Source organism: Castanea sativa, chromosome 8, assembly GCF_040712315.1.
Source record: "Castanea sativa cultivar Marrone di Chiusa Pesio chromosome 8, ASM4071231v1".
Taxonomy (NCBI): Eukaryota; Viridiplantae; Streptophyta; class Magnoliopsida; order Fagales; family Fagaceae; genus Castanea; species Castanea sativa.
The window spans coordinates 54731214-54744802 of NC_134020.1; the positions used below are offsets into that span (position 1 = coordinate 54731214).

Genomic DNA, 13589 nt, shown 5'->3' on the forward strand with positions numbered 1-13589 from the left:
TTTTCCTTTCTTCCCCACAAAATAAAATTACAAAACGGCACCCTACTTCCCCACTAAATAAGAGGCACCCATCACCGCCGTCGGCCAGAAGAGCCCAACCCATCACCGCCGTCGCAGAGCTACCGGCGTCGTCTTCCTCCTCCTACGCCGGCGTCTGTGTCCTCTTTCTCAGGTCTTGCTTCCTAATCTGCTTTGATGTTATGAAAAAACTTGGGTTTCAATGCTGTTTTTGTTTGAGTCGAGCTGCCTAAAATATATCATGGTTTGATTTTTTGGATATGATTTGATATTTCTTGACTTGGGTATGGTTTGATTTTTTGAGTTTGGGTTATGGTCTTGCAACAAGAAGCAATGCTTTTAGCTTTTGGAGTCAAGCTATATTTTTATATAAAAGCTTATTTTGTCATTAATGAAAATTCTGGGCCTATGTTAGGCTTTGTGCAGTTTATGTGTTATGTTTTATCATGAACAGTGTGCATATTGCAGATTTTGATTTGTTTTCATTACTAACAAACCTTCATTACATGCATAAACACCTTTGCATAAGTAATGCTATAGACATAACAATTTAACCATAATGGCAAGTTTTTACTGGTTCTAATTGGGTTCATAATGGACATCACTTTTTTACTTACCATTGACAACTTGCTGCCTTGGTAGTTGTGAATTTTTTTTTTTATGTCTAAAGACTTATTGTTACATATCCTTGACACAGTTTGCTTTACCAATTTAAATACAGCTCATTACATAAATGAGCAAGAACCAGTACATATCCTTGCATCCTATACAGAGTTCACTTAACTAACTTAACTACAAGTATACAACTCATTACCTTATCTCAGATCACTTAAATAGGAAAAATCAATTTAGAGTACACTTTTCAACATTTGAACATATGACCATCACAAACAGAATTGCTGTCTTTGCTTAACTGGTCAGCATTTCTCCTAAGTTGATGATCCTTTTTTTCCTGTGATCTTTTTTGCAACTCCAGTTCTTTTGGAGCATACCCAAAATTTTACATTTCCGACCGAATGTCATGGCCATAAGCTGTTTCAAAACAATTCCAAAATCAGATACAGCTGAATGTTTCAGGTCACTACAACTTCAAGAGTATAAACTAAGAACATGACAGTATATAGTTTTGTACAAATGCAGCTCAAGTGACACAAAATTTGGAATGGAGAATCAATTTTTGTGAAATCAAATTAGCAGCAAATAATTCAATCTGCTACACAGCTAAAAAACTTTGAATTAAAACACAACCGAAGAATTAAAGATACCATGTCATGATTAAAATACATAGTAAATACCATCAAAAACAGAAATTTCTTTCTTTGCCTACTTGTGTACCATGGCTTGGCCTCTTTAACTGGAAGCATGTGTAGTTAATTTTTAAAAAAAAAAAAAAAAATTGATTTTGCGTTTTAACTGGCGACCATACTGTTGACCCAAAACCTATTTAATTATTTATGATGTAATCATCCAACCCCACTTGACCTTTGATACTGATCCTTAAATTTTCACTCATGGTTTTCTCTGGTAGAGTAGTAGATGGATAGTAAAGTGGTGGAGAGAGGAGCATTAGAAAATGAAAAGGAAACACCACAAGAACAAGAGCAAGAGCAAGTGGTGAATCCATGGGAAGTGGCGGCCAAGGACGGTGGCAAGATCGACTACGACAAGCTCATTGAGAAGTTTGGCTGTCAAAGGCTTGACCCATCCCTCATTGACCGCGTTGAGCGTCTCACCTCTCGACGTGCCCATGTGTTTCTCCGCCGTGGCGTCTTCTTTGCCCACCGGTACCTTATCACCCTTTTTATTTTATCATCGGTGAAATTTTAGTAAACAACATTTAATGAATTACCTTACCGCCCAATTCTAACTTTTATGTTTGTAAATATACATATGTATAGAGGGTACAATCGGAATTTTTATGATTGGATTACAGGGACTTCAATGAGATTCTGAATGCATATGAGAGGGGTGAGAAGTTTTATCTATACACGGGAAGAGGTCCCTCTTCAGAAGCTTTGCACTTAGGGCATTTGATTCCCTTCATGTTCACTCAGTATGTTGATTTTCCTTCCTTCTGCTCTGTTTGTTTTCCAAGAAACTATAAAAATGCTACTTATGAATAATAATTTATTATAAAAAAAAAAAAACAACAACAACAACAGTTTGACTGCTTCTCCTGCAGTTTGGTTATTAACAATTGAAGGTCAAAGGGAAGAATAATTTACTGCCAAGTTTTTACTTGTTTAGGCATGTAAAATGATGTAAATATATGGATTTGTTTTATCTTGTAGAGCTGATCAACCAAATCATAATTTTTGTTATGCTTATTAAGAAATTTTTATCTGTCTGTGTGCATGACTTTGGCTGCAGATATTTGCAAGAGGCCTTTAAGGTTCCTCTTGTTATACAACTAACTGATGATGAGAAGTTCTTGTGGAAAAATCTGACGGTGGAGGAGAGCAGGAGGCTAGCCAGGGAGAACGCCAAGGACATCATTGCTTGTGGTTTTGACATCAGGAGAACCTTCATCTTCTCTGATTTTGATTATGTTGGAGGGTGAGTAATACATAATTGTAAGTTTGACCTTGAAAAAAGAAAACATTAGATTAGACACGATGGACCTCACGACACAATGAACATTTTTTGTTTTTGACAAGCTTACACATCTTTCTGCTGTTTAAGTGCTCCACCAATGTTAAAAGTATGCATTGAAAACCTTAAAAATATGTTATAAAATTTGGCTGAGCTTTAGATTTTGAGAAATTAATTATATTTTTTATGGTCATTCCTCTTGAAGCGATATTTTAAATTTTAAATTTATATTATTCCTGCATTTGGAGCGAAGTGGTGTAAGTGGATACGTTCTTGTATATCCACTGTTCAGTTCTCTGTTTTGGTTAATGGGTCCCCAGCTGACTTCTTTGGTAGTTCTAGGGGTTTAAGACAAGGAGATCCGCTATCTCCTATGTTGTTTTTGATCTTGATGGAGGTGCTTAGTAGGATGTTAAGGAGAATGGAGGGAGCTGGCTTGATTCGTGGTTTTAATCTTGGGGGCAGGAGGAATGGTGGGGAACGTGTTTCACATCTCTTATTTGCAGATGATACTATCCTCTTTTGTGATGCGGATGTGGAGCAAATTCTTCACATTCGGTTGTTGCTCCTTAGTTTTCAGGCGGTAACGGGTTTGAAGGTCAATGTGCATAAGAGCGAAATGGTTCCTATAGGGGAGGTTGGGGATGTGCATGCTCTGGCTGATATCTTGGGCTGTAGAGTTGGTTCTTTACCTATGTTGTATCTTGGCATGCCGCTGGGGGCTCCTCACAATTCCCCTTTAATTTGGAATACAATTTTGGAAAATACTAAGCGGAAATTATCTGGGTGGAAGAAGTTGTATTTGTCTAAGGGGGGTCGTTTGATGCTTCTCAAGAGTACGCTTTCTAGTCTTCCGACCTACTTTCTTTCGTTATTCACTATTCCTACTCATGTGGCTAATAAAATTGAAAAGTTGCAAAGGGATTTCCTTTGGGGAGAGAGTAAAATTCATTTGGTTGGTTGGGACAAAGTTTGTGCGCCTATAGCCAATGGTGGCTTAGGGATTAGGAAACTCACTACCTTTAATAAGGCTTTGTTGGGAAAATGGTTGTGGCGGTTTGGAAAGGAAGAGGGTCGGCTATGGAGGCGGGTTGTAGCTTCAAAATATGGGGAAGATTGGGGGGGATGGACCTCAAAACTTGGTAGGGGAGCTCACGGGTGTGGTTTGTGGAGAAGTATCCGCATGGGTTGGGAGGACTTCAGCAAAAATTGTCATTTTGTGGTTGGATTGGGGAACAGGGTGAGGTTTTGGCAGGATGGGTGGCATGGGGATCAACCTTTTCAACTGGCTTTTCCAAGGTTGTTTGGCATCGCCATTGTGAAGGAGGCTTCTGTTGAAGCTTCTTTGCAAAGGCAGGGGGCGGAGGATAGAAGAGTTTGGAATGTTCGGTTTAGTAGATTTTTTAATGATTGGGAGATGGATGAAGGGCTGCGGTTTCTTCGTATGTTGGGTGCTATAACCCCTCCTATGGATGTTGGAGATCGAATGAGATGGAAATTGAAGTCTAATGGAGCTTTTGACATCCGATCGTACTACAACAAATTGAGAAATTCTCCTTCTACTATCTTTCCTTGGAAAGCTATTTGGAGAGTAAAGGCCCCAAGGCGAGTTTCTTTTTTTGTTTGGTGTGTAGCTTGGAATAAGATTCTAACGGGAGACAATCTGAGATTGAGGAGATTGGATTTTGTGGATTGGTGCATTATGTGCCGTCATAGTGGAGAGACGGTAGATCACCTTCTCCTTCATTGTGAAATGGCCTACCGGTTATGGAGCTTTGTTTTCCTAACTTTTGGCTTGGCCTGGGTTATGCCTAGATCGATTCCTGAAATGCTCTTTGGTTGGTGGAATTGGTTGGGGAAGCATTCTTCTCAGATCTGGAATTTAGTCCCGCTTTGCATCCTTTGGTGTATTTGGAAGGAGCGTAACCGGAGGACTTTTGAGGATTTGGATAGCTCTAGGGAACAGTTGCTTGTTTTTTTTAGTGGGACTCTCTTTGATTGGTCGCGCGCGTGGGGACTCACGTCTAGTGACTCCCTTCCTTCTTTTCTTTGCTCCCTTTTCCTTTTCTAATTTTCTTGTTGTCTTTGTTTCTCTTTGTTTTCTTTTTCTTGTAGCTCCTCGGTTGCTCTGTGTTTTTTTCAGGCATAGAGTAACCCTTCGTATATATATCATTCTTACTTATCAAAAAAAAAAACCTCAAGTATGCATTTCAAAGCTAGTGAGGGAAGAATCTTTCTCATGCATATTACATGCATAGTTAGAACTTAGAATCCTCAGACTGGTTTTTTATATTTTGTTTATGCAGTGCATTCTATAGGAACATGGTGGAAATTTCAAAGCGTGTAACATGTAATCAGGTTGTAGGAATTTTTGGTTTCATCGGTGAAGATCATATTGGAAAATATAGTTTTCCACCTGTACAGGTAATAGACCTTTGCTGCTTTGTTTACATAAAACATGTGAATGGTATGTGCATGTTGTTGACTATTATATTTCACCTCATTACTTTGTTGTGAGTTTCAGAAACAGTTTAAAATTTAAATCTTTAGGCCCTGAAATGTCTATAGGTTGTAGTTGAATAGCTGTCCATTCACCGTATAATGCCTTTGTAATTAACACTATAAATATATTATGAGAACCAAAAAAAAGGGGGGGGGGGTGGAGGAAGAACTTGGCATAATTTTGGAACATCAGCAGTTGCTTATGCTATTTTTATTTGTTGTTATATCACATAAGCAAATGTACAACATAATAAAGGATTTAGCAAAAACTTTTGCAACAGTTATTGTCATTGGTTGTTAGATTTCTGTTTGACATTATGATGGCTGGTTAAGAGACCATTGGAATATCCTTGAAAGTGATACAACATGCTTCATTTGTGTAAATGCAGGCAGCTCCCTCATTTCCTAGTTCATTTCCGCACCTATTTTCTGGCAAGGACAATCTCCGTTGCTTAATTCCTTGTGCAATTGACCAGGTTGACTCCTATCATAGTTTAGTATTTTTCATTTTTAGTCTAAATTTGCATTTAGTTCGTTTCAAGCTTATGAAAATATTTTGTGCTTCATATGAGAGTTATTTAGAGCCATATATCTAATGTTTGTAATATGTACTTTGGTATTCAAAAATTGAAGTTGACCTTCAGTAATGCAAGATTTATGTTGGTATCCTACAAATGTTAAGGTTGTCTCCAACAGCTTTCTTCATCTTTTTATTATGTGGAAATTGAGAAAAAAATATGTAAGGGAAGGAGTTGTTCTGTCTAAATGTACAGTATAACCACTCTGCAAACCACATGACAGTTTCTTTCAGATGATGGTAATTACTCTGCATCACTCTCTGAAGATGTTGCACAGTTAGGTTTGATATTCTTTTGGTCTGATAGACTGATATTGATAAATATAAAACCAACTGTAGATTTTATTCAGAAGTTAGCGTGTTGAAAAGCTGTATCTGTGAAGTTGTGATTCAATATTTTAGTTGTTAAACAATCCTTTTTTTTTAAAAAAAAAATTACATAAGTAATAGCAAATTTTTTTAAAAGGAAAGTGGAGAATCCCTATTACATGGGAGATGTACAAGAGGTTGTCTAGAGATTACAATGTAAAGTTTAAATGATCAGAAAACTATAAAAAGAATATTTTCCCCCTTTTTTGAATAAAAAATTGAGTAAGAGATATCTTACCCATGATATTTAAGAAGTACTTAAGAGTTGGATTGTTATATTTCTTTCTATTAGTAGAATTTTTGAAGGGATAAAAATCTAAGGAACTACAAATGATGGATAGAAATATTTTATTAATGGTCGTAGAAAATTATTATTAGACTTTGATAGTTTGGTTTCTGTCTTTAAATGTTTAAGTACATTTTGTCATAAATAAGTTTGTAATATATTAAGAAAAATTTATTGATAAAAGGAGAGAACTAAGCATATGGTAAGTATACAAAAGAAACCTCTAAAGAATTACAATCAAAGGTTTTCAATGAAGTTTACATGCAAAGTATAAGTAACAGTCCCAAATGCAGGATCATCAGATTTCAGCTTAAGATAGGCATCCCAACTCTAGTAAAAGTTCAATTTATTTCTATCTCGTCATAGCATCCACATAAGGCAATGGGTGGTATCATTCCATGTAAAGTTTTGCTTTTATGCCACCCAAATAATCCTTCCTAATAAAAATACTCACAAATTACTTTGAAGTAACAAGTGCTACACTACATTTATAAATCTAGTATTAATCCACCAAGATTCTGTTCCTTTTGCTAAGATTATCATTCCACATAAAGTTTTGCTTTTATGCCACCCAACCCAAATAATCCTTCCTAACAAAAATACACACAAATTACTTTGAAGTAACAGGTGCTACACTACATTTATAAATTTAGTATTAATCCACCAAGATTATGTTCCTTTTGTTAAGATTATCAACAGCGAGAATCCTTCCCAAAGAGAATCTACTGCCTATAATCGCCAATAATGAAATGCGTGAATAAACCTGAGATCCTAAAACATGTCTTTTTATCCTTTAAGAAATCCAAACAAGAATGCATGAAGTATCTTTATCCTCGTCAATAAAAAATAAACAAAGATAACTCTTTTAGAAATGCTTGTAAATTTGAATTTGAATAAAATAATAGAGTTTATTGGAATCTTGATGATGCACTTTTATCTGATCTATGTCTGTGATAATTTAGTTAGGTTAATACAAGAATCTTATTGTTTTGCTCAATTCAATTGTCTCATATATGTCATATGATTATGATTGTTTTGTTCTCTTTATTTTGTGGTGAGGCTGGATATTTTTATAGTTTTTAAGATAATTCTATATATGTTTGCACATTATGAGTATGTTTGGATACCGCTTATTTTATTGAAAACTGAAAACATTGTAGCACAATAATTCTTAAATGTGTGAATAGTGCCTTGGGACCCATTTTTAATGAAAGTTTTGCTGGAAAAAGTGGTTTGTGGGTCCCGTGAACAGTGCATAGGACCTATTGGATCAGCTTAGAAGCCACAGAAACGTGCTTCTCAAAAAAAAAAAAAAAAAACGTAGACGCAGATGAAGTTTCAGCACTATCCAAACGGGTACTATGTGTGCATCTGTTTTCTGTTCTTATGGTATGCTTTCTTTGTTGTGTTGTTCAGGATCCTTATTTTAGAATGACACGAGATGTTGCACCTCGAATCGGATATCACAAGCCTGCATTGATTGAGTCATTATTCTTCCCTGCCCTGCAGGTATTCATATGATTTGGCATAGAACCAATTGTGTGCTAAAGATTATAGGAGGGACAATTTTGATGATTTCAATGCTAAATCAATTGTTTGTTGATGCTGATGGATGTTTTGAGATACTATCACAAAGATACATGAATCATATATAAATTTGGTGTCTTTTTTTTTTTTTTTAAAGTGTTAATTAACTCTTGCACCTGCCTAGATATATGATATTGTTGAACATACAGTGATAATTAATATATGGGCCAATCAAGCAAAAAAACCGTTTGTGAATTGTAGCAATGATTGTGTAATAAACTCCTAACTCTTCTGGTGGTTAATTCTATAATAAATGGGAATCTGGCCAATCAGTTTTTGTGAGACAACCAAACAGACACTTAGTTTGTTAATTCTACAATGAATTATTTCCAATAATCACAAAGGCTAATTGTGTTGGGACCACAAGCCAACCCCCCTTAAGTAATTTGAGCTAAAAAGGCGTCTTTACTTGATCACACATGCATTTATAATTGATGGGATGATAGTAATGTAAAACTTGAAGGTGAGTGTGATTATCTTGGAACGTGTAGGGCTAAAAATTTGATTATGGGCTAATGAGCTCCAGTTCAAATGACATCATCTCTCCCCTTGTAAGAGTAAGGTGGGGGGTGAGGTCATGGATTTAAAACTCATCGAGTGCATGTCTTACTTCACTGACAAAAAAAATGATGACTGGATTTGTTTGTTCATTTTCTGTCCTCTTCAAGATGGCATGATGCATTCAATATGAACCATAACATTCGAATTTTTTGAGAATTCATGATCTCATTGTAAGGGTTTTCTTGATTGCCTTTTCTAGTAATATGTGTTTGAGAATATTAGCCTATTCAATAATTTTTTATCAAATTATCACAAAACAATCCATCTTTTTCAGGTTTATTGATTTTGTAATGAAAATTATATGTTTTCAAATATTGCACAAATATTGTAACTATGCAATATTTGAAGATCAGAAGACTGATTTCTAGCAATAGATCTATTACTAGAATCTCGTTTCTTACATCTAAGCATGGTTTCTATTTCACCCTGACTAAGGTCTCTGCCTCTGTCTGCTTCATGCTGCTTATGATTGATTTCTAAATCATCTCTTATTGTTTCTGGAAACTGGATAAATGCAGGGGGAGACAGGAAAAATGTCAGCTAGTGATCCAAATTCTGCCATATATGTCACTGATTCTGAAAAAGTCATAAAGAATAAGGTTAGCATCTGAAAATCATTGTTGCCTGGTTTAAACATGACCATCATACGGAAATTTTTAGATCAACATATGGACATACCATGATGAACATCAAATGCATATGCCAATGTCTTATCTGTAATTGGAGGTTCAAGAAAAAAACTTTTTGGGGAAGATAAATCATTTTTTTGGAAGTGTGTGTATTTGCATATATGTGTGTTGTTGTTTTTGGCAATATCCCTGTTATGGGTATCATGGACTTTATACTAATGTTAACATGTGGCGTTGAGGACTAATTGTTGATGCAGACAAGTATCTTTTCATAATGAATATTTCTACAGTTGTTAACATAGAGAAGGATAATACCTGCCCTAACTACATTTTATGCACCTGATAAGACACATGTCTTAAACATAGTCCTGTATTAAGGAGTGTAAGGCTTCTTCTTCTTTTCTTAATCTATTGAATGTTAGATTGGAATTCTTAGTTGAACCTCTTATATACACCATGTATGTGAGGAATCTCTTTTTTTTTTTTTTCCTCATAAAATTTCTTGTTATCTATCCTCCACAACCCCCCCCCCCCCCCAAAAAAAAGAAGGAAATTTGCTTTTTTAATATCTGCACATATGTCATTAGTTTTTTTTTGTTTTTTTTTTATTTTTTATATCAATGTTAATTACTGTAACATGACCTCCCCCCCCCCCCAAAAAAAAAAGAAGAAGAGGGAAATTTGCTTTTTTAATATCTGCACATATTGTTTATAGATCTGCACATATGTCATTAGTTTTTTTTAATATCAATGATATTTACTGTAACATTCATTTATATCTATAGATAAACAAATATGCATTCTCTGGTGGTCAAGATTCAATAGAGAAACACCGTCAACTTGGAGCAAATCTTGAGGTACTACGTTTCTTGTTCATTCCTTTTGCTGATGTATGTGAAGGAAATTTTCTTTTAAGGTCATGCAAACCTTTATGCTTGACATGTAGTTTCTGAAAGATTTCTCCGTTATAGTTCATGGATTCCATGCTATTAAGTGTTCCGTTCTTACCTTTTTTCCCAAATTATCAGAATTTAGGCATTCTTATTATTTATTTTACCTAGGGAAAGCTATATGGAAATTCTGCTAATCTTTTAGTGCTCAAGCATGATATTATAGCGGTCAATGCTGAATTTAATTTCTTATGCTAGAAATTCTTTGTGAGTATGCACCTTCTAGTGCACAACCAACCAGACATGTGATTCCTCCACCCAGCTTTCTTGCTTGGATAAGATGTACCCCTTGATATTGATACTGTAATTCTTGCCGATTTGGCAGTGAAGTCATGAATAAAGCTATTTGATGTTTCTTCTCCAAAAAAAAAAAAAAAGTAACAGAGGAATTTTATTTCTTTTGGTCATTATCCAGGTTGATATACCAATTAAGTACTTAAGTTTTTTCCTAGAGGATGATGCTGAGCTTGAACACACTAAAAAGGTCAGGTTGCTCTTTCTAGTTGATTACAAATTATTCTAATGATTTTTTTTTTTTTTTGCTGTTTTATACAAGTGCCTGCATCTTTGAATCATTTCTAAACTACACAAACTACTTCTCTGCTTAGGGCCCATTTGGATTGAGGGGGGAAGGAGGGGGAGTGGAAGGGAGTAGAGCAGAGTTGGCTAAAAATAGGCTAATTTTTGGTCAAATCTACTCTACTCTACTCTCCCTCCTTCCCCCTCAATCCAAATAGACCATTAGGTTATTTTTGAAGAATAATTGTGTTGTCCTCTTACAGGAGTATGGTTCTGGACGCATGCTTACGGGTGAGGTAAAGCAGCGGCTTATTGAAGTTTTGACTAAACTGGTAGAAAGACATCGTAGGGCTCGAGCTGCTGTGACTGATGAGGTAAGCTCTCTCCATTGTATGATAAATTGATGCTTTAATGTTATTGTGTTTGATATAGACGTTTCTAGTTGTGGGTTATACTTATATGTAATTAGACTGTGAGGCTCTAATGGTGGATGTGACTATACATCTCAATTTGTAGGTTATATTGATAATTTTCTTTCCTTTTCTTCTTTCAGATGGTGGATGCTTTTATGGCTGTGAGACCTCTTCCCAATATGTTCAACTAATTTTGAGATGTTGAACCAGTCAAAATACTGATCTCTCCAAAATTTCGTCACAAAAATTCTTCTTTTCCTTGGATAACATTCATTTCTCAACTTCAAGGTTCTTAAATTTCATTGGTTTCACAGCAAGTGTATCAACTTTGTTAAACAAATTTCAACGACCAATATATAGTACAAAATTAACTAATATCTTAAATCTTTTACTAAAATATCTTTCAAGGCCTTTTAAGTTTTAGGGGCAGACTTTTTAACATTTGGTTGTCAATTTTAGAAAAATTAGTCATGAATTTTGCACATCTAGCTATTGTGTTGATCATTTTTCAGCTTTTCTCTCCGCGTTTTTTTTGAGCAGTTTTATACGTTTTGATTTTCAACCAAGTCTTTGTTTTCGGCATATTAAATTCATTATTCTTTGAGTGTGATTTCTTGTCTTCTATTTACTATTTAGTTGAGCAACCATTTTGAATTGATTTTTCAAGATTTAATTGCAAGGATGAGAGAGCTTGTAGACCAACATAATAGTTGTTGTACAAAGCTTTTCACTAGAAAACTTGGACCCAATGTATAATGGTTCCCTTAAAATAATTTTTATGACAGAAAAAAATCAAATACAAAATTATTCAACTTATGTTCTGTCGGCCTTATTTTAATCTATAATAACATATAATATAAAAAAAATTAAAATGAATAACAATATTGTAACTATATAAAACCGTATGAAATCATTTCACCTAAAGTCTTCTACAATCGTGTGAATGAATACATTATTTGATTACGTTTGCGCATATTTTTGTTTTAAATTATTTTAAGCTGATAGATCATGTGTTCCCATATTTCCATATTTGACTTAATTATCAAATACTAGTGACAGATGGGTTTAGTGTTTAATATTGAAGTTTAAGGATGTAGTGGGTCAAAGATTATATTTATTTGTAACTAAAATAAAATTTCCTTTGGCTCACAAAACAAAAAACAAAAACAAAAAACAAAAAATCCATTATGTAATTAATTCCATTAACAGATAAGTTTTGTCCTTACCCAAGGGGAAAAATAGATATTATCCTTTAAAAAAATTATCTTCCTTCTATCCCTGTATGTGTGTTTTTTTTATCCTTAAAATAAATAAAAATTAAAAAAGAGGATTTTTTTTCCTACCCTGCTTGCATAGAAAGAAAAAATATTGCCAATCCTAAAACAATATGGATCTTTCAAAGTTGCAACTGTTTCATTATAATTAAGGCTCTAGTTAACTTAAAGTGAAATTCTTAAATTCTTTAAAATTTATTATATTATATTAATTGTGTTTGAGAAACTAATTAGTCTAAATTAACAAATTAATTATTCCCACATTCGGTTGCTGATGTAGAAGCCATGGCTACTGTGCGAATTGTCAATTTTGCTCTAGATCTCAATCTTACATCAATTATGATTGAGGGTGACTCAGAGATATCATCAAAGCTCTTTGCTGCGAAGATGAATCCTTCTCTTCCTATGATCACCTTATTGTCAAGGTCAAATTCTATTCGGCTTCTTTTTTTTCTTTTCAATTTATCACATATTCGTAGACATGGTAATAGCATTGCTTATAAGCTTGCTAAACATGTTAGTGATTTTTAGGTGTGGATGAGGATGTTCCACAACACATCAACTCTGTTCTCCAAGTTGATTTTGGTTAGGTTTTCTTTTATCCAATAAAATGAGCTGATTTTCTTCTTAAAAAAAATTTAGTAATAGTTAATATATGTTTATAACTTTCAGTATTGTTTTTTATACAAGATAGAATTATATTCTAGCCTAATTTAAGTGTATATGTGTGTAAAGCTCCCTCCCTCCTAGAGACTTGAACCCTAACCCTTGCCCCCCACACTCCACAAGCACTTATACTCGTGGAGTGATCATTGCACCAAGGGTGTGCGATGGTAACTTTTAGTATTGTTAATGTGATAAGATCTAACCCACTCATTTAATAATGTGTGGTAAGTATATAAAACATTGATGATCCTTTTATGGTATATGGATTGTACTCATTTCTGGTTTAAATTCTACCATATAATCAAATATAATAATAGTTAATAATTGTTTATAACTTTTAGCATTGTTAATATTTAATGTGATAAAATCTAATTCACTCATTTAATAAAGTATGACAACATTGATGACATTTCAAAATTATACTCATTTTTATTTAGAATTTATCACTTAATCAGATATTATAATAGTTTTTTTAGAAGAAAATATAATAATAGTTAAAACTTGTTTAGGGCTTTTTTTAAAAAATTTTATAGAAACAAACACATAAGAATATTAAACATGATAATCGTTTATAGTATAAAGAATATACTTAATTTTGGTTTAGACTTTACCGCATTATCAAAGATAATAATAGTTACTAATTGTT

General features: G+C 34.1%; 1 protein-coding gene across 2 annotated transcripts; it reads left to right on the forward strand.

The window, feature by feature from the left end:
* The first annotated feature begins 29 nt into the window (after positions 1–29).
* Positions 30–11490, forward strand: LOC142605706 (tryptophan--tRNA ligase, cytoplasmic). Of its 2 annotated transcripts, none has more exons than XM_075777139.1 (12): positions 30–172; positions 1552–1802; positions 1952–2071; positions 2389–2574; positions 4917–5034; positions 5502–5588; positions 7761–7853; positions 9011–9091; positions 9907–9978; positions 10487–10555; positions 10854–10964; positions 11144–11490. In XM_075777139.1, the coding sequence occupies exons 2-12, from the start codon at positions 1555–1557 to the stop codon at positions 11192–11194; spliced, it is 1236 nt and encodes a 411-aa protein (XP_075633254.1). In that variant the 5' UTR covers positions 30–172; positions 1552–1554; the 3' UTR covers positions 11195–11490. The 2 variants fall into 2 exon arrangements, with proteins under 2 accessions (XP_075633254.1, XP_075633255.1); XM_075777140.1 differs by having other exon boundaries at positions 33–172; positions 1547–1802.
* Positions 11491–13589: the final 2099 nt, after the last annotated feature.

Coding starts and splice junctions, on each gene's coding strand:
- LOC142605706 (XM_075777139.1), top strand. CDS start 1,555: ATGGATAGTAAAGTGGTGGAGAGAGGAGCATTAGAAAATGAAAAGGAA. Junction 2,072..2,388: donor ATTCCCTTCATGTTCACTCA/GTATGTTGATTT, acceptor CTTTGGCTGCAG/ATATTTGCAAGAGGCCTTTA. Junction 5,589..7,760: donor TTCCTTGTGCAATTGACCAG/GTTGACTCCTAT, acceptor TGTGTTGTTCAG/GATCCTTATTTTAGAATGAC.